Source organism: Nannospalax galili, unplaced genomic scaffold (genome assembly GCF_000622305.1).
Source record: "Nannospalax galili isolate Female #2095 unplaced genomic scaffold, S.galili_v1.0 scaffold668, whole genome shotgun sequence".
In the NCBI taxonomy this organism is placed as follows: Eukaryota; Metazoa; Chordata; class Mammalia; order Rodentia; family Spalacidae; genus Nannospalax; species Nannospalax galili.
Genome location: NW_008358090.1, coordinates 241,017 through 267,991, shown reverse-complemented (window position 1 = coordinate 267,991; position 26,975 = coordinate 241,017). Strand labels below are relative to the sequence as shown.

Below are 26,975 nucleotides of genomic sequence, written 5' to 3'. Positions count from 1 at the left end.
TATATATGCTAATCCTTTGCAGAGCTCTCCAGAGAATTTATGTTTACTCTATCTTGAGGGTATGACATTTTTAAGGGGAATGTTGGGATGGGATGTTGGTGGGAACATGCAGCACTGAACACTTAATTTACAGGCAAGATCAGAGCTTGACCATTTCTACTTGTACTGCTCAAGCCTGTTTTTTAAGGCAGGTTCTTACTATGTAGCCCTGGCTGGCCTGGAACTTGCTATGTAGACCAGGTCAGCTTTGAACTCATAGAGATCTGCCTGCCTCTACCTCCCAAGTGCTCCAAACTGTTTTTAAAGATATAGTCTCGGGGCTGGAGAGATGGCTCAGTGGTTAAGAACATTGGTTGTTCTTGCAAAAGACCTAGGTTCAAATCCTAGCACCCACATGGCAGCTAACAACTGTCCGTAACTCCAGTCCCGGGGGAATCCGACGGCCTCTTCTGACCTCCGTGGGCATTGCACAACGTGGGTGCACTTACCTACATGCAGGCAATACAGGCATACATATAAAATAAAAATAATAAACAAAATTTAATATATATATAATAAATAAAATTTTTAAAAAAAGAGATATAGTCTCAGTATGTATCCAGGCTGGACATGCTCCTCTCACCCCTCCAGCTTAAACCTTAAAGACACATTAGTTTCATCCCTTTCACAGATAATCCTTGTAAGCCAGTTGGTGGTACATGCCTGTAATTCTAGCACTTGAGAGGTAGACACAGGAGGATCAGGAACTCAGGTCATCCTTGACTACATAGTAAATTCAGGGCCAGCTAGAGCTACCTGAAACTTGTCCAAAACAAACAAACAAGAACCAAAATAACCTTTCTCCAAGTGGGTTTGGAATTGGGCATTTTAAAAAAACATAGGAAGTGTTGGGTATGGTGGTACACACCTTTAATCCCAGCATTCAGGAGGCAGAGGCAGGCACATCTCTGAATTCAAGGCCAGCCTGGTCTACATAGTGAATTCCAGGTCAGCTGGGGCTACAGGGAGACCCTGTCTCAAAAAGACAAATAAATAAATAAATAAATAAATAAATAAATAAATAAATAAAAATAGGGCAAAGTCATTTCCCTAAAAAAAGATACCAATCAGTACCATCGTACACCTGGTTAGATGGCTAGTCTCGAAATGACATACGGTATAGTGAAGTGTGGAGAAAAGATGCCTTTCTATACTGCCGGGTGAGGGGTTTGCACAAATGAATATGTGGTGTCAATGAGTTGTGTATTTGAATGAGCATGGTTAGGATTTGAGTTTTTTGTTTTGTTTTGTTTTTGTTTTGAGACAAGGTCTCACTATGTATACAGCCCTGGCTATGTAGACCAGACTGGCTTGAACTTCCAGCAATCCTGCTGTGCTTTCCAGTGTGCATCACATAATAAAAAGTAGGGGTATCAGGCCAGGCCTTTAATCCCAGCACTTGGGAGGCAGAGGCAGGCAGATCTTTGTGAGTTCAAGGCCAGCCTGGTCTACATAGTGAGTTCCAGGACACCTGGGGCTACAGGGAGACCCTGTCTCAAAAAAGACAAAAAAAAAAAAAAAAAAAAAAAAAAAAAAAAGTAAGGGTATCTAAGCTAGACATGGTGGTGCACACCTTTTATCCCAGCACCTGGAAGGCAGAAGCAGGTGGATCTTTGTGAGATCAAGACCAACCTGGTCTATATAGTTAGTTCTAGGCCAGTTGGGGCTATAGGGAGACCCTGTCTCAAACAAAACAGACAAAAAAAAACCCCACAAAAGAACAAAACCAAAAAAAACAAAGGACTGGAGAGATGATGGGTTGGTGGTTAAGAACACTTGCTATGTTTCCAGAAGACCTGAGTTTGATTCTGAGTACTCACGTAGCAGCTAACAACTGTCCATAACTTCAATTCCAAGGGATCTGATACCCTCTTCTGGCCTCTGCAGGCTTTGCACGACACAAGTACACTTACATACATGCAGGCAAAACACTCACATACATAAAATAAAAATAAATAAAATATAAAAAACAAAAACAAACAAACAAACAAACAAAAAACAACCAACCAACCAGACAAAACCCTAAAGTAGGGGTATCTCATGTACACTCTTAAGACAGGCACCTGGGCCATCCACTGAATTCCTGTAGCCTTCTCCCCACTTTTCTCTCAGCTTTTCTGGTAGAAATTCAATTCTGGAACCTTCAGCTTCCAAGAAAAGCTCATGAGGACACTGTTGTAGTGATTTTTGACCTGCCTCCTTGAGAACAGATCAACAGGACTCACAGCATAGCCTTGACTGTGACCTGGGGACTCATCCTATCCCTGAGGAAAGCACCTGTTTTGTTGCCAAGCCACCCCTAGATGGTGCTGTGGCCTTAGGCCTGTAAAAGGAGCAATGGCTGCAACAGAACAGTGGGATGCCTGGTTGCGGGGGTTGGGGGGGGAACCTAGAAAGAACGTGTTTGTGACCAACAGACCTGAGCCATAAAGGAGCTAAGAACTCTGAGGCTGTCTCTGTCACTGACCCAGCTAACTGGCTCACCCAGCAGATACCTGCCTTTCAGGATGAGGCATATTACTACTCTCATAGTGGACAGAAGATAGAGGAGCCCCTGTCTCATGAGGGCCTTGAGCTCTTCTGGGATGGAAATGGTTTGCAGCACTAGGATCCAGGTCCAGCACCTTAGGAAAGGAGCTGCTGGAGAGGGAGGGAAGGAAAAAAGGAGGGACCTACTCTCTGGCCATTGTTCATGTACACCTAGTGCCCAACACAGAAACAGGGCTCTTATGAATGTTGGTAAGAATCTAAGATCACATCATCCCATCAAAAATGATCTTCAAAAGGTAAGTGGTAGCACCTACCTTTAATCCCAGCACTTGGGAGGCAGAGGCAGGTGGATTCTGTGAGTTCAAGGACAGTCAAGGCCACACAGTGAGACCCTGACAAAAGCAAAACAAAACAGACAAAAAACCCTACCAAACAACAAAACTACAGTGGTTGAGTTCTCTCAGCATAGTCTTCAGAGTCTCACCACCAGTAACTTCAGGATGTTCAGCTCTAGATCAGGTCTGGCTCAGGTAAGGAACTGTGACTCCATTAGGACAGGTGTCTTTACCTCCCTGGCATGAGCACCCCAGGAAACCTGGAAGGTGTGGGGCCCAGACTCAACACAGGTGAGAGGACAGCAGGCTCCTAGAGTGTACAGCAGAAGGCAGGTGTAGGCTATCAGACAAACAGAAAATACCCAGAGGCTCCAACAAAAGCAGAGGTCCCAGGCTGGTACTTTTACTTAGAACACTTGATTATGGATATTAAAAAATGAATTGTGCTCTTCATGCTTGCTCTGTCATCTCATCCCACCCTCAAAGGCCATAAGAACTTACAGTGTGCTTACAAATGAATGGAAACCAATACAGCAATTCAAGGAGAGGCTTGTCCTCCAAAAGGCAGCATTTCTCTGCCCTGAGATAGAGCCGTCAACTAGGCAGTGAATCAGCCTCTTCCCTCATCAGGCCTTAAACAGCTGCTTTTTAAATGATGGAGCTGGGAGTGTGGTGCCATGGTGAGACACATGCTTTACAGACACAAGGCCCTGGGTTCAATCCCCAGCACCCAATATAAAGATTGGGAGGTTTTTTGTTTTTGTTTTGTCTTTTTGAAGCAGGGTCTCCCTATAGCCCCAGCTGTCCTGGAACTCACGATGTAGACCAGGCTGGCCTTGAACTCACAGAGATTTGCCTGCCTCTGCCTCCCAAGTGCTGGGACTACAGGCATGCGCCACCACACCCAGCAAGATTGGGAGTTTTATTAAAAATAAATGAAGCAGAAATCAGTTATCAAGAGCTGGTGTGGTAGCCTTCTGGAGACTGAGGTAGTACTGTGAGTTCAATGCCAACCTGGGCTACAAGTTACTATCTCAAACAAGAGTCAACTTAGCTCTGTGTTCTGTAGTGACCATCAATGAATATGTACTGCACACACCCACAGGATGGGTAGTGCAGACTTTCAGATAGCCCACTAGGGAGCACAGGTGCTGCCTGGTAGAATTGTGGCTTGAGGAGGCCACAGGAGTCAGAGGCAGGTGGCTTTTCATCAGCACCCCTAGCAGTTCCCTTTTCTGCAAAGTCAGGAGGGTGAAAGCTGCTCTCCTTACTCTGGAAAAAATTTTTACTTTGACATATAGTCTTACCTCCAGCCTGGCTGAGCTACAGTCCTAGGATACTGAAGGAGTCAGTCTCCTAACCAGTTACCATCAGACACTGGACCTTTCTCCCTAGCAAGACCAGGTGCTTTTTTTATATTTCAGCTCTCAGTTCACTGGAGACTTCAGTGCCTCCACTGCTCATCACAGAGTCCTGAGGGGGCTCTGCACCAAGCAGCCAGAAAGGACAGTCCAGTGGGAGGTGTGGATGCTCAGAGGTCTAATGACAGTCCACATTAAAGTGTTGTGCCAAGATTACCAGAGAAAGAGCCCTTGGCCTGGAAGGTTTCTAAGAGGAGCAATTATCCAAGGCTTAAAGCCTTGGGTAGGAGGGGGAACAGAGGTAGAGGAGCACAGTGGAAGAGGCAGAGCAATGACCTGGAATAGGGCCTGAGTCAGACACCAGGGAGGCAGCAGGCATGTGAGGCACAAGCTGGCAGAGCTGCCAGAGCCCCAGGAAAAGCTTCTGACAGGCTAGAGTCTGAACATAACCATGAGGGAATTGGTGGGTGTCAACAGGGCACATCCACACTAACACTTGCAGCAGCATTCACTTTTTCCTCCTGTCTAAAACCACTTTTCTTTTTAATCAGCTAAGACAGCAGTTTAATTCAAGAAGCATAAGCCCCCAAGAGGACCAGCTGTCTTCCTTGGGCCCCAGCTCATCTGTGCCAAGGCTTCACTAAGCAAAGATGCCTGCTGACCATGCTATTACCCATGGGGTCCAAAGGCCTTGCCCAGAAGCATGAATGACCCTGTCCTCATGGCCCTCTTACTCATCAGAACGCAGCAAAGTCCTGCCTCTTAGCAGACCTGAACACAGCTTTTACCCCTGTGAGACATATCAGACAGGAAAATCAAAACTCATGAAAACAAAACCATCAGCTGGGATTCCTAGCTCTGTCTACCAGACAAGTAGAGGCCTTTTTGTTCAATTTTACATGATCCCAAATCGCACAAAGCTACCTTCAACTCATGCCCAGTGCCCTGTAATTCCAAGGGGCCAGTGATGCCTTACCCTTGATCCTCCCTCAGAGCCCTTTTCTCTAACAGCTCTCAGGGTATCTTCTCTGCTCAGTGGTCTGTGTGGTCTCTATCCTTGGTGCTGGGTGTCTGCCCTTCCATCTGTTTTCATTGCTCCGTATGCTCAGTTCCAGCCCCAGCTGACCTGGAATTCACTATGCAGAGCAGACTGGTCTTGAACTCACAGAGATCAACCTGCCTCTGCCTCCCAAGTGCTTGGATTAAAGGTGTGTGCCACCATGCCTGGTTCCTGTCCTTGATCTGTGCTGGCTAGAGTGATTTCTGAGATAACCATCCAAGTTTTTTACTTTTCCCATCAGTCTTGCATTTACATTCTATTTTCTGGAAGAGGTCCTCAATTTTATTTTCCAGGCTTTCTACAATGTTTTAAACTATTTCCATTGATCTGTAACTTCTAGCAGCTATTCAAGGTCTGCTCTAGATGTCTAGAGCTTCCTGATGTTCTGAGGTCCTTCTCTACCCATTTCAGTCTTTTCCCACATATTGGCAAGCTTGTGGCATGGTTGTGCCATTACTCCCTAGGACAGCCCTTGAGAACCTGTAGGAGGCTCTGTGACTCTAGCTTGAGAACTAGGGCTTGTAAAGGAGCTACTGTGCCATGGGTATCTGGAGGCCACTTCTCTTGAACTGACAATTTTGCAGTGAAAATCAGACATTTGCTTTGGGATCCTGTCTGCCAGTGCTGGGGTTAGGGGGCTTCTAGTTTCCCCATTCAGAATGACCTTGGGCTGAGAGGACACTCTTAGCTCCTTGCTTCCCTTTACCCTCCTGGTATCTGGTGTCCATAGCTCTAGTCTCTAAGAGAATAAGCCTCCTGTGTAGGAACTGTTTCTGGGTACTTGCTCAGTACCACTTGCCCAGTGGTATCTGGTGTCCATAGCTCTAGTCTCTAAGAGAATAAGCCTCCTGTGTAGGAACTGTTTCTGGGTACTTGCTCCAAGTTCAGCAGCCTCCTTGTGGCCCCTCACTCAGCTGTGGCAGTAAACTCTTGCTTCTTAAACCATCAGTCTCTTACCTTACAGATTTATGTGTTTTTAATTTTTTTCACATTTATTTTGTGTGTGTGTGTGTGTGTGTGTGTGTGTGTGTGATGGCACACATGTGGAGGTGGAAGGACAAGTTGTGGGAATCAGTTCTCTCCTTCAATCACGTGGGTCCCAGGGATCAAACTCGGGTTGTTAGGCTTGGTGCTCAGCCATTTCATTGGCCCCTGATTTATGTGTTTTTAAAAGATGTTTTACTGGGGGCTAGAGAGATGGCTCAGTGATTAAGAGCACTGGCTGCTCTTGCAGAAGACCCAGGTTCCATTCCCAATACCCAGCAGCTAACAATTGTCTATAACTCCAGTTCCAGGGGATCTGACACCTTCTTCTGACCTCTATAGGCATTGCACAGACACCAGTGCACTTACATACATGTAGCAATACACTTATATACATAAAATAAAAATAATAAATAAAATTTTAAAAAAGTCAACTTTAAAAAAAGATGTTTTACTGTTACTTAGTGGGGAGTATTCAAGGGATTAGCAATTTACTTTACACCATAGTTTTGTAAATCTCTGCTACACACTGTGAGATGTTGTTTTCAGGAGCTGAAGAGGACAAATGCAGGCAGGGAGGGGCAATCAAATAAAAGCTCTAGGGTGTGGAGGCTGCTCTAGGAGGCCAGAGGAACAGAACATCAAAATTACCTGGTTGCTGACTCAGTTGTTCATCAAAGGGATATTTCATAGCATGGATTCAGACAAAGGCAGTGGAAGAAGGGGTCAAAAAAGGGTCACTAGTAGGGCATGGTACTGCCATGAGTTCCAAGCCAGCCTGGGCTATAGAGAAAGAGAACCTGTCTTTAAAAAAAAAAAAAAATCCTGTCTGAAAAAAAAAACGAGGTCACTGAAGTATCACATTCCTGGAATGGGGCAGTTTTAAACAGTGATCTTCGAGGGTTAACCGTGGTACTTCATGCTCTGGAAACTATTCCCCAGGAGCTGTGAGCAGACTCAGGATGCAAAGGATAAAGCCAGGTATTGTGAGCAGTTGCTAGAGGGCACACAGAGGGAAGGCTGGTGCTGGGCACAGGGTGGCCATCTGAGTGGCATCCCCACACACCCATTGACATGGCCAGTCTGTCAAGGACAACTTATGGCAAGCAGCAACTTTCCTGAAGAACACAGCTAGTCACTGACATGCTGTTTCCACCAGGAATCACCTGACAGACAGATCCAGAGCAAAGTGCCAGTCACATTTTCTGCCTCCTTTTTCTCTTTCTTGCAGCGTTGCACTAAAGTAAGCAGCTCTGTGTGAATTGGGACAATAATACATCCCCAGGAATTATAAAATGCTCAGGAGAGAAATAATACACTGGAAAAAGAGAACTAAGAACTTGCAGGTACTGGCATGGTTCTATTTTCATCTGATAAAACCTGTGCAGGTATGGACAGAGCTCTTGCCCTCACAGAGAGGCAAATGAAGAGGAGGGCTATGGCTATGCCAGTTGTTAGTGTTCAGTATAGTACCCAGAATTCACTTCCAGGAGGTGCAGGCCACCTCAGACTGCCCAAATTCAGTGTGACCTACATCACTCTAGCACCATGTCCAAAGCAGATAGAAAAATGTGAGGCAGCTGCTGTTTCAAGGTGTTTTACTATTTAAGGAAGAGAAAAAGCTCTAACCACATATCCAGAGATAGACAAAGAGCAAAACAGAAGTGTTCAAGTCTCCCAACAACAGAAGAGGCTTTTTATTCAACAGGTGGACCTGTGGAGTATGGTGGGATCCTGTACTAGCAGTCCAGGCCAACACAGCATGGAGACTGGGGCCACATGATCCTCCTGCAAAGGCTGCCAGCACCAGCCCAAGTAAGACTATGAACATGCCTGTGTCAAGGGTTTAGAGAAGAGAGTCTACAGGCACTCAGTGTGCCAAGACTCTGTGCTGCTTATTTCAGGCAATCCTGAGTAGAGACATAGGGGTATAAAGGAGTCTAAAGTCCGCCCCCTGGGACTCACCCTCCTGGAGGTTAGGAAGGATTTGAAGCTTACTTTTGAGAGAGAGAATAAGGTCAACTAGTGGGTGTCCCCTCCAAGATTATGTTACCTGAGACTTAATTTTTTTTTTTTTTTTGGTCTTTTTGAGACACAGTCTCCCTGTAGCCCCAGCTGGCCTGGAACTTGCTATGTAGACCAGGCTGGCCTTGAACTCACAGAGATCTACCTGCTTCTGCCTCCCGAGTACTGGGATTAAAGGTATGTGCCACCATGCCTGGCTGACAACTTTTTTTTTTTGGTCTTTTTGAGACAGGGTCTCCCTGTAGCCCCAGCTGTCCTGGAACTCACTATGTAGACCAGGCTGGCCTCGAACTCACAAAGATCCAACTGCCTCTGCCTCCCAAGCACTGGGATTAAAGGTATGCGCCACCACACCCAGCGAGACTCAACTTTTATGGAAATGTCCACATGGCCAGGATCTGAGGGTCACAGACAACCAGCAAGAAGCTAATCTTGGAGGGAATCTTTTTACAGTCAAAGCTCAAATGAGACCTAGCCCTGGCCAATACCTTGATTCAGGTCTGTGGGAGGATCTAGGACCCTGTACTATAAGCCCCCAGGTAAGCTGTACTCAAATTCCTAACCCACAGAAACTGTATGCTAATAAGTGGGGTACAGCAATACCCCAACTGAATATCTAATACACACATGCCTCTTACCTAATCATTGTACCTGCAAAAGTATAGAGAAAACTGTCTGAGATGGTTCGTGACAAAGAGATCCATCTGAGAACCTTGTGCAGCTGGTCTCAACATGGTCTGTCATACTGGTACTACAGATGCCCCACAGATAGGCACAGGCCCACTCACTGCAGAGGCTCACTATTAGGCTAACACTACTTCTGCCACTATGACTTCAGAGCCAGCCAGGGTGTTCCTGGAATAGAAAGTGTGTGGACCCTTTGGTGCTCCATCATGAAGTAAGGCTGATGCTGACATATGTGATCCTTGGCTCAAGTCAAGCTATGATTTCAGACATGGAATGGATGGGTTCAATGCCATTGAAGGGGGGAGCTTGGTGGAAATGTACATTATGGTCAGTCCTGTATAAGAATCGAATGGAATGTGTTCTGGAGCTTGGTATTGTGACCCAAGACCAAGGTGCCCATGCTGAGAAGATCATGGTACTTGAATTCTTTATTACAAAAATATTTTATTTATTATTTTTATTTAATGTATGAGTGTGTTGCCTATATGTATGTAAGTGTGCCACATATGTACAATGCCTGCAGGGGCCAGAAGAAGATGACAAATTTATTGGAACTGGAGTTATGGATGGTTGTTAGCTGCCACGTGGTGTTGGGAATCAAACCTAGGTTCTCTGGAAGAAGTGTTCTTAACTGCTGAGCCATCTCTCTAGTCCCTTGAGTTCTTTTTTTTTAAAAATTTTTATTTATGGGGCTGGAGAGATGGTTCAGCAGTTAAGAACACTGACTGCTCTTGCAGAGGATCCAGGTTCGATTCCCAGCACCCATATGGCTGCTATGAACCGTCCTTAACTCCAGTCCCAGGGGAATCCGAAGCCCTCTTCTGACCTCCGCGGGCATTGCACGACACAGGTGCACTCACCTACATGCAAGCAGTACACGCTTATACAACAGCCAGTGTTCTTAACCGCTGAACCATCTCTCCAGCCCCTTATTTATTATTTTATGTGTATGAATGTTTTTGCCTGCATGTACATGTACCACATGCAATGCCCGTGAAGGCCAGAAGGTGTCAGATCCCTTAGAACTGGAATTACAGTTGTTAGCCAGCATGTGGCTGCTGGGAACTGAACCTAGGTCCTCTGAAAGAACAGCAAGTGCTCTTAACCACTGAACCATCTCTCCAGACACCAAACTCGAGTTCTTAAAGGCTGTGCACCAGGTAACCTACTGTCCAAGATAGCATCATACTGACAGGGGCAATCTGGGAATAGTCCCACTCCTGCCCCGACCCCCCCACCATACATGTGGACAGAAACAAGTATTCTTAAGTCTCTGCATTCACTTTTCTTGAGTCTTGCTAGACAGTGGGTTTTTTTAAATTGTAAATATGAGTTTGTAAAATTAATGCAATAAAGAAATAAATGTGGTTTTTTGTTTTTTCTTCCCCCACTCCCAACAGCATAAAGATCTTTTCTCACTTAAAGCATATTTAGCCAGGAATGGTGGTTCAAGCTTGTAATAACAGCACTTGTAAGATTGAAGCAAGAGGATCACAAGTTTGATTGAGACCATCTTGGGCTACACAGTGAGACTATGTATCAAGTAAAAAAAAAACAACAAACAAACAAAAACCACACAAAAGCAAATTCATGGGGGGGGGGCAAAGACAACTTTTCAAAATAAGTGGTTAGCAGAATGACCCCATATAAGTGTGTATTCTAACCCCTAGCATCTTCACAGGGCAAAAAGGACACAGTAGCTAAAATTAAGATATGGCCCTTGATGCCAAAGACTACCCTAGATTATTTAGATGGGCTTTGCCAATTCTACAACTCCTTAGAAGCCTTTTCTAGCTGAGTTATGAAGAGATCCAAAGCCTGAGAAGGACTTGACCCACCCTTGCTGGCTGTGAAGATGAAGAGCATTCTCTAAAGGATAGGAAGGGTCCTTAGTTTGCAGCTGGGAAACAGGGGGACCTCAGACTTACAATCCCAAAGAACCCAATTCTGTTAATAACCCAGTGAGTAAGGAAATAAAATCTCTCCAGCTTGTACACCAATGCAGGCTGCCAACACCTAAGTTTTTGTTATTGTTGTTGTTGTGGTGGTGGTGGTGGTGCTAGAGATTAAAGCTTGGACCTCCCCAGGCGGATCTCTGTGAGTTCAAGGCCAGCCTGGTCTACATAGTGAGTTCCAGGCCAGCTGAAGCTACAAGGAGACCCTGTCTCAAAATGACAAAAAAAAAAAAGAAAAAAAAACCCTTCCACATGTTCAGCAAGTTACACTCTTAGCCCCCTTCCAACACTGATTTCAGCTTATAGAAAGAAAAGAACTAGAAAGTTACTAATAGCTATTTATTTCAATTTTTTTGGGAGGGGGTCTTTTTGAGACAGGGTCTCCCTGTAGTCACAGCTGGCCTAGATTCCCTATGGAGACTCACAGAGATTTACCTGCCTCTGCCTTCCAAGTGCTGGGACTAAAGGCATGCACCATTATGCCTGACTTCAATTTTGTTTTATTATAACCAAACTAGACACAAACTAAAAATCAACAGACTTGGGAAATGGTTAAATAACATAAGCTACCTCCACAGGATAGGAATTGTTCTCTGCTGTTTCACAGAAATGGGCATTCGTTCATCTATTAGCAAGGCTGAAATGAAAGCAGGATACAGAGGAATCAAATTTGCACACCTTCCAGGACAGATACTTTGAGAAACTGTTTAGTAGTATCTTTGGAGGCTAAAGACATGCATACCCTACAATCCATCACTTCCACTCCTCAGCACTTCCCAAACAGAAACCTGCACATATGTTTGCCAAAAACACATAGAAGATTTTTATAGGAGTACGCCTCAGAAGAATCTAAATGTGGATACTATGCAAAATCCCACTGTCTACAGAAAAAACGGGCCTGCTACAAGACTCACACAAGACACCATACAATACAGAGAAGGACACCATACACAACATGGAAGAATCTCAAAAAGACCCTGAAAGGGCCAGACACAGACGAGTACATACTGTGACTCCATTTACAGTTTTTAAAAAGTCTAGAAAATGATTAGCCGGGTGTGGTGGCACACGCCTTTAACCCCAGCACTCGGGAGGCAGAGGCAGGCTGATCTCTGTGAATCCAAGGCCAGCCTGGTCTACATAGTGAGTTCTAGGACAGTTGGGGCTACAGAGAGACCCTGTCTCAAAAAGACCCCCCCCAAAAAGTCTAGAAAATGAAAAATTAGTCCGTAACAACATAATGAATGACCAACCAGTAGCTGCCAGGGCTGAGTGCGGGCAGAGGGTAGTCTGCAGAAAGCATAGGACTGGATGGTTATGGTTCCCAGGTATGCACATCTGTCAACACTCAACAAACTCCAAACCTTAAATGCAAACAGGTTTTTTTAGTATGTAAATTATGCTTCAATAAAGTTGACTAAGAAATAAAAAGGCTGACAACATCAAATGATGGACAAGAAGTTTAGCACCTAGAACTTCCATGCACTACTAATGAGAATACCAAGTGACATGGATTTTAGAAAACTGCCCATTTCTTTTAAATGATCCAGTGCTGGATGTAGTAGTACATACTTTTAAATCCAAACAACAGCAAACACAGTATCCACTTCTATATATTTGCCTGAGAAAACTGAAATAGGCCCCAGAAGGACGAGTGTGCTGTGACTGTGTTTAATGCTTTCAATCCAAACCAAAAAATAACCCAGATATACGTCTCAGATAAACAGATAAGTCAGGTTTGTTCATATAAAAGAATACTACTCAGGAGGAGAAATTCCTGATCTGTTTGTGCCATGAATGGACTGAAAAATATGTGAGCAGGCTTAGTATGGTGGCACTGGGTAGTCTAAGTCTAAGTCATACGAGGATTGAGTCAGTCTGAGGCCAGCCTGGACTATAAAATGAAATCCTGTTTTAGGGGAAAAAAAGAAGGAAACTGGGAACAGGAATATACATACTCTTTGATGTTCTGGAGCAGGCAAAGGTAATCTGTAGTGACCTAGCACATCGGTAGTGACAGTAGCTAACTACATATGGGCAGAACTTTCTGGGTGTTCAAACACTCTATCTTGATGAAGGCAATGGCTATACATGTATCTATAACTGTCACAGCTCCTAGAGTTGGACTCTCAAGATGAGTACATTTTACTATATATTATATTACACTTCAATAAAATAAAAATTAAAAACTTTAAACCCACATAGGATATTAATCTGCCTTGAGTTTAGATTAGTAGGTCTCCTTTCAAAATAAGAGGATTAAATTGCCTGCCAGAGTGCAGAGCAGAGCCAGAGAGGGACCCTAGGATCCAAGTCTCTAACATACAAAGCCTGGACCAGTGATGCAGGAACCTGCTACACCATGGGAATGTGCCCACTACACGTGCTGCATCTCACAGATATTCTTCAGACACAGGAGCATTTGCATCTGCTGACACAGGCAAACCAGTACAGTGATAAAAAGGCTGACAACATCAAATGATGGACAAGAACTTTAGCACCTGGAACTTCCAGGAGTTCTGGCCTGCAGAAGGCCAGGACAAGAGGAAGTTGTTAATAGGTACAGAGATGTCTTCTATGCTGGCATGCCAATGCCAGACTGAGCAAAGAGTGCCAGGGCAGTTTGTATAATGGAATCCTACAATGTTAAAGCTTTTACTTACTGCTTTAAAACACACACACCAAACAAGACTTCTTATGTCTACTAAGAGCAAGCATATCCAGCACAGAAAATTGGTGAAATACAGAACACTCAAAAAACATGAACATTAGTCACAATACTAATATCCATACACAGCCACCATTAACTTTTCATATACTTCACTATAAAATTCTTTTTCATTTCACATCTATATACATATAGTCAAAAATCATAGCCGTAAGTTCCACATTCATGGATTTAACAACTGCAAATTGAAAGTATTAAAAGAAAAATTGTATCTGTACTAAATGCATACAGACATTTTTTTTTTTTTTTTTTGGTCTTTTTGAGACAGGGTCTCCCTGTAGCCCCAGCTGTCCTGGAACTCACTATGTAGACCAGGCTGGCCTTGAACTCAAGAGATTCACCTGCCTCTGCCTCCCGAGTGCTGGGTTAAAGGCATGCGCCACCATGCCCGGCTGCATACAGACTTTTAAAAAAACTTGATTATGTGTGTGTATGATGTGTATGGGAGAGACATATGCATATGCACAGCATATGTATAGAGGTCAGAGGACAACTTTATGGAGTTGGTTCTCTTTCCACTTTTACCCAGGTTCCAGAGATGAAACTCAGGGCGTCAGTTTGTCTGGCAAGTGCCTTTACCCACTGAGCCATCTTGCCAGTTCTTGTTTTTTTTTTTTAAACATCATCAATGCCTCAACAATAGTGTGTAACTATAAAGCCGGGCATGGTGGCACATGCCTTTAATCCCAGCACTCAGGAGGCAGAGGCAGGTAGATCTCTGTAAGTTCAAGGCCAGCAGCCTGGTCTACAATTCCAGGCCAGGTGGGGCTACAGGGAGACCCTGTCTCAAAAGAGTGTAACTAGGGCTGTAGAGGTGGCTTAGCAGTTAAGAACACTAGTTGTTCTTGCAGAAGACCCGGGTTCGAATCTCAGCACCCACATGGCAGCTAACAATTGTCTGTAACTCCAGTTCCAAGGGATTCAACAGCCTCTTCTGTCCTCCGCTGGCATTGCACAACACGGGTACACTTACTTACATGCAAGCAATATACTCATATACATAAAATAAAAAAAATATATAATAAAATATTTTTTAAAAAGATTGTGGGGCTGGAGAGATGGCTCAGTGGCTAGGAACACTGGTTGTTCTTGCAGAAGACCTGGGTTCGAATTCCAGCACCCACATGGCAGCTAACAACTGTTGGTAACTCTAGTCCCAGGGGATCCGACCACCTCTTCTGACCTCCGCGGGTATTGCACAACACGGGTGCACTTACCTACATGCAGGCAATACATGAATATACATAAAATAAAAATAAATAAAAAAATGATTGTAACTACAGAACATTTACTTTGTCTTAGGTATTACAAGTCCTCTAGAGCATTTAAAGCTTCATTTAAAGCACATACAGGGTGGGTATGGGTTAAATACAAATATAGTACCATTTTATCTAAGACACCTGAACATCCTTAGATTGGCATCTGGGAGGTCCTGAAACCAATCCCCCATAGATACCTATAGATGACTGTACTTTTTTTTCCTTCACTTAACCAGGTATTAGGAACATCCAAACCAACACATTGAAAGGCTACATAGCTCACCTTATGAACATAATTACACCACCCATTGTGGAACTCAGGCTGTTTTTCTTTTTCTTTTTTTTGGTCTTTTTGAGACAGCGTCTCCCTGTAGCCCCAGCTGGCCTGAATTCACTATGGAGACCAGGCTGGCCTCAAACTCAAAGAGATCTGCCTGCCTCTGCCTCCCAAGTGCTAGGACTAAAGGTGTGCGACACCACATCCAGCTGGCTTTTTTGTTTTTAAATAAAAGTGAAAAATAGCTGGGCGTGGTGGCGCACACCTTTAGTCCTAGCACTTGGAAGGCAGAGGCAGGCAGATCAGGCAGAGGCAGGTGGATCTCTGTGAGCTCAAGGCCAGCCTGGTCTGCCCAGGCTGTCTAAAAAAAAAAAAAAAAAAAAAAAAAAGGCCTAGGTTACGTATATTATACCTATCATTTCCATAGGATAGAGTCTTAATCACTTGGCCAAAAAGAATGATTTCTGGGATGCTGACACATGGCTGCTCCTTTAGAAAGAAAACTTACACATACCTGGAATACTTTGAGTCACATACAGTCTTTAGTCTCTGAGAGCCTTATGATCGCTCTCCTCAGCTGAGTTTAGGGTTTAACCCCTTTCTACCATTTCCTTTGTAGTCCCCTCTCTGCATACTGTACATGTAGCCCTGGTCAGCTGACCTGAAATGGGGAAATACTTCCAATAACCAAACTATCCTACCAAAGGAGGCACAGATCTAGGACACACTTGAGTGGACATTCACTTTGACCTGGCTTCTATCAAGCCCAGGACCTTTTCACTGACTTCTAAGTACTTTTTCTACTGAGCAGATTAATTTTTGTTTATCTATTTTTGTGGCTAATTTAATGCCTCTAGTAGAAAGCCTGGACAGATAAATGTTTTCCTTTTTTTTTTTCCACTTTAAATCAGAAAGGACTGACACTTTCCAAAGTGAGTTGGTATCTAATGATACAGCCTTGATCTTTTTGTTTGTTTTAGTTTGTTTTGGTTTTTGTTTTTTAAAAAGACAAGGTCTCTAGGGGGCTGGAGAGATGGCTCAGCGGTTAGGAACACTGGTTGTTCTTGCAGAGGACCCAGGTTAGAATCCCAGCACCCACATGGCAGCTAACAACTGTCCATAACTCCAGTTCCAGGGGATCCGACAGCCTCTTCTGTCTTCAGTGGGCACTGCATGACATGGGTGCTTACCTACATGCAGGTAATACACACATACACATAACATGGAAATAATAAAATATTTTTTAAAAAAAGACAAGGTCTCACTATGCAGCTCTAGCTAGCCTGGAACTCACTATGTAGACCAGGATAGCCAAGAACTCATAGAGATCCACCTCCCTCTGCCTCCTGAGTGCTGGGATTAAAGACATATGCTACCATGCCTGGTCCCAGCTTCATCTTTTATCTGTTGGGGGTAGCAAATTTTTTTCTTTCTCACTTTATAACAATCAATGTAGAAGACTTCTTTGACTTGCAAAAGTATGGGGCTTTTTTCCCACCTGGGAGTCAGCAAGCAGTTCTGCATCAGAGGGTATCAGCTGGGCATCTTCTGCTTCAATTCTGACACTTTTCAACTGGAAACAATGTCATATCCCACAGCTTGAGAGCTCAGTTCCCAAGACTACTCATTTATCTGAAGATACCGATCCTAAACTCCAGGTCATGACCTATGCTTCTAACTGAGAGTTCCCACAACTGCTTCCTTGGGTTTAATCTACTAAAGCAACTAGCTCACAGAACACGAGGAAATGCTTGATTACATTTATTGCTTATTATAAAGGACAGACCAACCAATGACACACATGAAGGGCTGCACTGGGGTAGGTATGTGGAAAGCACTGAACCTTCCATGCCCTCTTCATAGAGCTACCCTCCATGAACCTCCATGTGTGCAGCTGTTCAGAACCTCTCTACACCTTTCCTTCTGGGTTTTCATGGAGGCTTCCATTGCATATCTAATGCTAACACACTTAAAGAGGTAACTGAGCAGAGCCCTTCTTGGCCTCTGTGCAGCATTCCTCCCCTGAGAAAAGGGCGTAAGACCCCTCTGAATGAGGACAGTATCTGTGACCTGTCTTGGGGATAGAGTTATAAGCAACGGATAGTGGACAGAAAACAAAATTATATGTATATGGATATGGATATCACAAGAAAAATCAGTTTTTGTGCTAGGCCTGTTGGCATACACCTGCAATCTCAGTGCTATGGAGGTTGAGGCAGGAGGAGTTCTGTGAGTTCAAGGCCAGCCTGGGCTACATAGCAAGATTCTGTCTCCAAAAAAAAAGTCAACTACAAAATCAGTTTTGGGTTCTGTAAGTTTTTTTTTTAATATTTTGTTTATTATTTTTATTTTATGTGTATGAGTATATTGCCTGCATGTATGTGAGTACACCGTGTCGTGCAATGCCTTGGAAGTCAGAAGAGGGCTTCAGATTCCCCTGGAACTGGAGTTAAGGTCAGTTCATAGTCGCCATGTGGGTGCTGGGAATTGAACCTGAGTCCTCTGCAAGAGAAGTCAATGCTCTTAACCGCTGAGCCATCTCTCCAGCCCCAGTTCTGTAAATTTTAAAAGCCAGACAAGCTCTACACACATGTGGGTGCCACTATCTTTGTCTCTCACATGAGCAGTAAGTACACGCTTATTAAAGAATGAGAATTGGGGCTAGAGAGATGGCTCAGCGGTTAAGAACACTGGTTGTTCTTGCAGAAGACCCAGGTTTGAATCCCAGCACCCACAAGGCAGCTAACAACTGTCCGAAATTCCAGTTCCAGGGGATCTGATGGCATCTTCTGTCATCCGCGGGCATTGCACGACACGGGTGCACTTGCCTACATGCAGGCAATACACACATACACATAAAATAAAAATAATAAATAATAAAATATTTTTTAAAAAGAATGAGAATTAAAACAGAAGGTAAAACCTTCAACAACAGGGAGATACCCTGTGAGATGAGCTAAGTATGGAGGTAATCAGTCTTCTGAACCAACAGTGGGTGACTACATTCTTTATGACACTGAGACTGGAGTTACAAATTCTCTGTTCCCACAAGGCATCAACCTCAGTATTACTCACTTGCTCATGATGAACTATGTACTTAACTATCTGTGCTATAGCCCTTCCAAATGGTTCAACGGAACAATTTCTTAACCTTGATGAGATTAGATAGATTTCATCTTGCTATTTTCTATGCTTTGCACATGCTGCATGTACAATTATTAATAGCAGTATTTTGCAAGTACTCCCTATCTAATGAAATTCATATAAGAAGTTGCCATAAACTGGGTGTGGTGGCACCTGCCCATAATCCCAGCACTTGGGATGTAGAGGCAAGAGGATCAGGAGTTCAAGGCCATCCTCAGCTGCACATCAAGTTTGAGGCCAGCCTAGACCCTGACTCAAAAAAAAGGGTGGGGGGCTGGAGACAGCTCAACAGTTAAGAGCACTGGTTGCTCTTGCAGAAGACCCAGGTTTGGTTCCCAGCACAACTGGTAACTACAGTTCCAGGGGATCCAATGCCCTCGTCTGACCTATACGGGCACTGCATGCACATGGTGTACTTACATGCAGGCAAAACACTCATACACAAAATAAAAATAATTTTTTTAAAAGAGGCAAAAAAAAAAGGAGTACAACCTTTCCCAACTAAGAGAAGCCAGGCTCTGTGGAGAAACAGTTCCAGGTCCAGGCCAGGACCTATATGTACTTGGGAGCACCAGATTGCATCAGAAAGCAGGGACATAATTAAGGACACAGTACTGCCTGAAGAGACCCCACATGCAGGGGGCTATGTGAGCACCACCAGGGAAGGAACCAAACCTTCCCCAGTCCATAATGATACTAAATATCGAGGAATATTTCTGATTTAGCAGAAGATAAGGCAATAATAAGAGGCCATTCACCACTGAGGAGGTAAAGGAACATTGCTAGCATCCACTGACACACTGTCCAACAACTCTTCCACAACAGGAACAAATGGACATGGGAGACACTGATGAATCCAGAATGGACCACCATCCAGTGTCTTCCATCTGGTAGGGTCCTATGCTGTCTGTTCCCAGGGCTTCTGGACTTTGCCAAGTGGTATGGCAGATCTCAGTCTGAAAGATGCTATAGGGACATAAGGACTCAAAGCCTAGGTAGACCTGCTGACTCAGACATTGCTCAAAGCAAAATGGTGGCATGGGGAAAAGCAGGCAGTCTTGGCAGTGACCAGGCTCTCTTGGCCACACTCCATTCCTGCAGCAGCAATTTTCTCAACATAAGAAGAAACCCTTGGCAATCCCAGTAAGCGTCAAGGCACCTGTTCTGAACTTCACATCCGTTTGGAGTTTCTAGAATCCTAAAGTAATATATTCTATTAACTTCCATCTCCTAAAGTAATATATTCTATTAACTTCCATCTAGATTTTTTTTCTTTTTCTTTCTTTTTTTTTTTTTTTGACTGTGACTTCCTCTTTATTGGACTTTGTAGACGTCACACAGGTCTAAAAGTTACACTGTTAAATAATTATTAAAAACTGAGCAGGACTGAGGCCCTAACCAGAAGCACTAAGGAACAGGGGTGGTGGGCGGAAGTAGTCCTCCAACATCACCAAAACCCACAAAATGAGGCTCTTGAATCCTTCACAGGTCAAACCAGGGATTGGGCCCTTGGGTTAACCCAGATACCCCTGGAACTCACCCTCTTCTGGCCCAGGTAGTAGACAGCACTGCTGTCCTAGAAGGGCAGTGGAAAGATGCCCATAGGCACCAGATTACACAAAACAGCATGCCCAGCTAGAAGGGACCAGGCCCACTTCAGCAACAGCACCCACCCTACCCCCACACCTGAGCAAAAGCATCAGTCTGGCCTCAAGGCACACAAGCACATGGTTATCACCTGGCCTAGCTCTTCCTCCAAGGCTAACATTAACTCACTGGCCCAGAACTTCTGATATTCGGCTGTCAACTCTTTGAAACATTTCACAAATTGCTCCTTTCCAGAATTCAGTTCTTCTAGCCTCAGCTCTTTTTCAGATGCTGGGATGAATATCCCTTTCAGGACAGGGAATATCCTTCACTAAGGTCAGTTAAAGGCATGTGTCATGCAGAGTGTGGTGGCACACGCCTTTAATGTCAGCACTCGGGAGGCAGAGGCAGGTGGATCTCTGTGAGTTCAAGGCCAGCCTGGTCTACATAGCGAGTGCCAGGCTAGCTGGAGCTACAGGGAGATCCAGGGAGATCCTGTCTCGAAAAGACCAAAAAAAAAAAGGCATGTGTCACCACATAGGAATTTAAATTCTCACAGTTTGACTTCAGGACCACCTCCATTGTGGAAACCAGGGTTGCTCAGCTTCCTCTCTGTTAACCAGAAACACAGGGCCAACTCTGGTGAACCCACAGCTCTTTCCACCTCTCCTTCCTCACTGCTATCTGGGGGCTTGGTCATTTCCGAACATTTCCCATCCTGCCCAAATAGCTTCTGTCTGATGTTTAAAGGTCTGGCAGGAGTCAATGCTCTGCCACAAGTCATCTAGTATGCCCCACTGTCTTCCTGTTCAGGCCCTTATTTCTCCCCGTTCCCCATCCTCTTCTCCACCTTCTGAAGGACAAATGTCCACAGATGAATGTTGTATTCAATATTCTGATTTCAGTAAAAAGCTGTGCACTTTTGAGGATGAGTCCCCCATCCTTACCAAACTCACTGACAACTAGGATATATCCTCTATCCCTTAAGTTCAAAGCCTGAGCTTATACCCTATTTACCCTCACTCCTACAAGGACTTACAGGACCCATTTTTCCACCTACCTCCTGCCTGACCATGACCCCAAAGATACAAGCCCTAGATAAGTCAGCTCCTCTCTCTCTCTGGATGCTCTGCTTCCTACAACCTTCTCAGTTGCTGGTCCCTAACACCTGTTTTACAAGCTGGTAGCCAAACAAACTCACAGAGATCCACCTGCCTTTGCCTCCTGAGTGTTGGAATTAAAGACATGCACCACCATGCCCGGTTTTTCTTCCTTCTTGTATTTTTCAAAGGTCTCTCAGCTAGAAGCTCAAGACCTTTCTTTCCCTCACTCTTAGACAGCAGAGAGGACAATGCTCTGGACCAATGTATAACTTCCTGTTCCATGTGTTCTAGTCACAGGCTCCACACCCAGTGAGGCAGCTTTGCAGGAACCAGCAGTTCTACACCTTTCCAGTTACAATCTTCAAATAGAACAGGAGGCAAAAAGACCTTCTAAGGGCCAAGTTCCTTCCCTTCCTGTCCTTCCCACCCACTTCTCAGCTCCCTGATACTGTTTCCTTCCTGAAACACTGATAAATTTAGATCACCATCCAAGCTACAATCAGGCTGATGGAAAAGATGACATTATATAAGCAACACAACAATCCCAAGTGCGACCACACAACCCTACCAGAGAGCTGGTTGGTCTTGCTGTGTACCCAACACTTGAGCATTTGCTGTGTCATCTGGTATTGTTTATGACAATGTTAAGGACCAAGGAAAAACAAATATTCTAACCAGCCATGTTAATCTCAGCACTTAGGAGACAGAGGTAGAGGATCACTGCAAGTTCAAGGCCAGCTTGGTCTACATAGAGTTTCAGGCCAGCTAGGGTCACATAATTAGACCCTGTCACAAAAATTAAAAAATATAATAGGGGCTGGAGAGATGGCTCAGGGATTAAGAGCACTGGCTCTTCTTGCAAGAGGACCCAGGTTCAATTCCCAGCACCCACATGGAAGCTAACAACCGTGTGTAAAATCCAGTTCCAGGGGAATCTGACACCCTCTTCTGACCTCCATGGGCACTGCATGACATGGGTGCACTTACATGCATACAGGCAATACACTCATATACATAAAATAAAAGTAATACACTAGCCGGGCATGGTGGCGCACGCCTTTAATCCCAGCACTTGGGAAGCAGAGGCAGGTGGATCTCTGTGAGTTCAAGGCCAGCCTGGTCTACATAGCGAGTTCTAAACCAGCTGTGGCTATAGGGAGACCCTGTCTCAAAAATACAATAATAATAATAATAATGATAAATTTTAAAAACACAAATAAATATGCTAGCTACCCACAAACTATTTTCTGAGATATGAAAAAAGGATACCAGCCAGTCTACTTACAGTCAATCAGCATAAGCTAAACTAGACACAGAAATGTGTCCTAACAGCCTGTCACATTCTCAAAAGGAGTAGGCGATAGTACAGAGGTAAAGTTAAAAACCTTGCCACATACATACAGACCTACAAGTTGGAAATGTTGGCTCACATCTTTAATTCCAGCACTTGGGAGGCAGAGGCAGGTGGATCTCTGTGAGATTGAGGCCAGCCTGGTCTAACATTGAGAGTTCCAGGCTAGATGGGTCTACACAGAGACCCTGTCTAAAAATCACCAAATGAACAAATAAACAAACAAAAACAGACAGATCTACAAGTGGCCTCTGCTCAGCTGGAAGCGGCTGGGCGGGAAGCAGAAAGGGCAGGACAGTTTAGCAAAAGGAGAACATGCCTTGGTAACTGGTACTGCATCACAGAAGTGCCTGCCCCAGGAGGGCAAGAAAGTGCAGGAAACAAGGGCAACTGGTAAGGAAAGAGGAAGCTCAGTGTGCAGTAAGAAGACTCACTTAGCCCCTGGCCACAATGCTTGGGAGCACCCCTGCTATCCTCATGTAGGCTGTTCTTACCTAGAACCCTCCCCTAAGCCTGGCTGAAAAGTGGCCCTCCCTCTTAGGGAACTCAGGGAGACCCTGAGCACTTCAGTGACCTTCAGCAGCTCCGGTGTTTGAGGATCACTGTTCTGTCTCACTCTTGCCCACTCTAGGACTCACTTTTGACACCCCTTCCTCCAGGAAGCCATACCTGACTTCTAGGCTAGGTCCTTCCTACAGACTCCCAGAACACTGCACCTCCTCCAGCCTGCCATGTTGCATCCCAAAGGGCCCTGTTCTTATTTTTCTCAAAATTCTATAAAAGCAAAATCTGTTATTCTGTTCTGCCTTGTACCCTCAGTTTCTGGCCTACTGCCGGGTAAGACACCCAAGAATACATGACTGAACAAGTGAATGAAATGATGAAAGGTTGAGGAGGAGGTGACAAGGTCAGGGAGAAAAAGCAAGAGGGACACCTAATTATAGCAAATTAATAGAAGGTAACCAGTCCTCCGGGGGGCCTACATAATATCATGACATAGGGCAAGATGTGAACCAAGGCCCAGGGGCCAGTAGTGGAGTTCACAAGCACAGAGAGAATGGTATGGGCTGATCTCAGGCATGGTAGGGAACAGCATGCCTCTGGAAACAAAGCTGGCAAGTCAGCACTTGTAGGGATGTCTGCCTTGTGACAAATTATAATGCCTGTCAAGAAATGACAACTCACAAGGAGGATAATGTAGCTTCCCAGATGATGGCTGGATTAGGCAAGAGTGGGGACAGTTCTCCCAAGGTGTGGGTCTCAAAGTATGAAGAAGCAGTGGGTGTACAGCAACCAGTCCTAGGCCCAATAAGAGTGAGGGATGGCAAGTCACAAGGTACCACTGCTCCACTGTTTGAGGTCTGCCCAGCTCTCTCTCAATGAAGGCTGGAGAATAGCCAACCAGGAAGCCAGTGACCATACAACCCTCTGAGTCACTGATGTGGTACCATGGCCCTGACTCCCTCAGGGACCTCACAGTATACTGTGACATAGTCAATAATATCCTTGCTCTCTCAAGTATATCACCTGATTCCACGACATCCCCATAACCATCAGGCCCCAAATTTCATGGCAAAGCTCCATGTCAGCACTGCTTTGTCCAGTCACTTGCCTTCTTCCCAGTTTCCTGGGCTCAAAGGACAACCGCATCACTCTGCAGCTTTCTTCCATAAACGCTAACTCCCAAAGAATCAGAGAAATGAAGTAACACCCGTGGACTTGTTAACACATGTGAATCTTTCAAGCCATGAGCATATAAGCTACAGTGGACTTTCCTGGAGGCCCTAACATTCAGGAAGCTTTGTAGGAGCTGAGACAAGATGTAATTGTCTTAAATGAAGAGAGTCAATGCCCATAACACAAACAACACAAACAGAGACAGGCTGTGTGCTATAGAGGATAGTTCCTGGGCTCAAGAGTGAGAACTCAGCAGACTGACTTGGGACTAACACGATCAACCTACCACCCTAGGGCCAACAACAGAACTAGAGGCAGAGCCATTGGTGATATGCTTGTGAGAAGCTGCTTGCTGAAAGCACACCTTTCCCTCTTCCTGTTCTCTTCCACAATAAAGAATCCATAGCTCTGGAGCATAATCCCTCTGTGGATACCCAGGTGGAAGCTCTATGCAAAATGCCATGTTCCATGCCCAAAAGAACAGGATGTTCCTCTACAATGACTGCTCAAACTAGTTACTGCTGTATTTTCAAAGCCTCAAAGTTTCTAGCTTCACTAGAATTCACTACAATTTCTAGCTTCACTAAAGATTCAAACCTCTGAAAACAGCAGACCCAGGACTCTGGCAGATGTTGGACATGTGGTGACAGTATCATCACGGTTTCAGGTGCCAGTACTAATAAAAAACAAAACAAAACAAAACAAAAAAACCATTTTGATGACTCACATGTTTGTGAAGTCAGAGAGAGTGATGTTCACATCTGAGAAACAAGCTAGACGAGACTTTAAAACAGGTAAATAACCCAGCTGTGATCAGGAAGGAGGTTGGAGGCAACTATGGAGCAGCAGGTCCCTCCCAGGTAGGGACCTCCATGCTCCATGTCCCTGATCAGAAGAGCCTGAAACTTGAAGGAAAACCAGAAACTGAAAACATACATACTGAAGTTCTTTAATGAATGGTGAGGGGAAAAATTCACCTATCCACCTATCCTTTAAGAGGACCAAAAATCTAAAGCTACTGAATATTACAGCTCTTTCAAAGAAGAGCAAATTCACACTGTACTCAATCTCAAGAGCTGCTTTGGCACTTCCAAATCCCAACAGTCTCTCAGGAGGCCCAAATGCTCTCAGATTCACCAATTTCACTAAGGGAAGAATGCTCCCTGAATCAGTGAGTTGATGCCCTGATAATAAAGACCTGACACTCATGCTGTGTGCATTTCAGCCTTGAGACCCCAACACAGGGAGTGTGCTGCCACAGTTGAGGCACCTCTCTGCTTCAGACTATAGGATCTGCAAGTGTGCCCTGGCCTTATAGCTTTTGCAGTATAAAAGCATCTGGTGAATGGTACCCTGTGGTAAGCAGCCTAAAGTAAGTCCCACATCTCTATATCTTTTTGTGTGCCACTAGTATGTCATAGGAAATGCGGCAATATACAACTGATAAAGAAAATGAGGGAGGGTACAGTTAGGGGCTATGTGTATACACAGTTGAAGCTGGTGGGAGGCAAGCTGACTCTCCAAAACACAAGTTATTACTAAGCACTTCTAAAGCCCAGCCCTGCCCCACTTCTGGAAAATCAACTCCAAAACCTATCTGAGCAAGATTATCACCCCTGGGATATCCAATCAAATGCCAGTCAGAGTGGCCTAGTAGATGCAGAGGCCCCCTCACACACTCCTGAAAATAAACCCATGGCTCTTCCTCTCCAGCACTTGAAGACTCTGTTCAAGACTGAAGCTGAGTGCTAGAGCTTGAGGAAACAGCACAGATCAGATCTAGCCCGGCTGCTTAGGAGGAAGGGTCCTACACCAAAGTCTTGGTGGTCATCACCCTGGACAGGTCCTAAATCCAAAGGGTGGGAGATGTCCTGACACACTCTCAGCTGCCCACAGGCAAGTTATTTACATCAAATGCTCAAAGCAGTAAGACAGGACTAATAACCCAGGGAACGAGGTACAGAGGCAGAGAAAAAGGACCCGGGAAGGGACCAGGGAGGTAAAGTGCTTTACATCTGGTAATACAGCACTTCCAGAGCACGGAAGGCCCACTAGACACCAGTTTCTCCGGAGTCAGCAGTCCCTGGATCGTCTATGGACACACCCCTGTAGCCTGTGATCCAGTCCCACCCACTGTTAACTACGATTTTACCTTAGATACCTAAATTAATAGACAAGTTCAGGCAAGTGTCAGTGATGCAATCTACCTTCTGTATTTTTTGCCATGCACCCGGAAGTTAACAAGAATCACAAGGCGGCCGGGGTACTTTTCTCCCTGCCCAAGGTGCAATGTCTTGGAGCAAACCACTAGGGAGACAGTGCAGCGAGGACCCTGCCTTCGTGCGATTCCTACTGCGCGGACCATCTCAGGCGACTCCACAGACCTGCCGCTGGGACCTCGCGCCAGTCGGACGCCGCTACGCCGGCCCGCGCCAGCTGGCTAACTGGCTCCCCCGGGCAGGGCTAGAGTGCCGCAGCAACCACTCGCAGAGGCCGCCACCGCCCGCGCCAGTAGCTCCCGCCCCGCGCGCCCACTGCCGCCCCGGCCTACCGTTGCTGTAGGCGTACGGGGATTCGGCCGCGCCGTCCTGAAGGCTCTCCAGGATCTCGCCTTTGCCCACGTCGCTGTCGCCCACCAACAGGAACTTGAGCAGGTAATCGTAGCTCAGTGCCGCAGCAACCACTCGCAGAGGCCGCCACCGCCCGCGCCAGTAGCTCCCGCCCCGCGCGCCCACTGCCGCCCCGGCCTACCGTTGCTGTAGGCGTACGGGGATTCGGCCGCGCCGTCCTGAAGGCTCTCCAGGATCTCGCCTTTGCCCACGTCGCTGTCGCCCACCAACAGGAACTTGAGCAGGTAATCGTAGCTCTTCACTGGGCTGCCCTGGGTACCCATCCTCCCACCCGCCGCACCGC

The 26,975-nt window shown here is 45.3% G+C and overlaps 1 protein-coding gene across 1 annotated transcript in view; it reads right to left on the bottom strand.

The window, feature by feature from the left end:
* Rab40c (RAB40C, member RAS oncogene family) overlaps positions 1-26,955 on the bottom strand; it is a 30,078-nt gene extending 3,123 nt beyond the window's left edge. Inside the window, exons 1-2 of the mRNA XM_029557697.1 lie at positions 26,814-26,955; positions 26,614-26,745 (exon numbers count right to left, since the gene is read on the bottom strand). Of these exons, the coding sequence (XP_029413557.1) occupies positions 26,614-26,745; positions 26,814-26,955 (274 nt within the window). The remainder of the gene's footprint in view (positions 1-26,613; positions 26,746-26,813) is intronic.
* Positions 26,956-26,975: the final 20 nt, after the last annotated feature.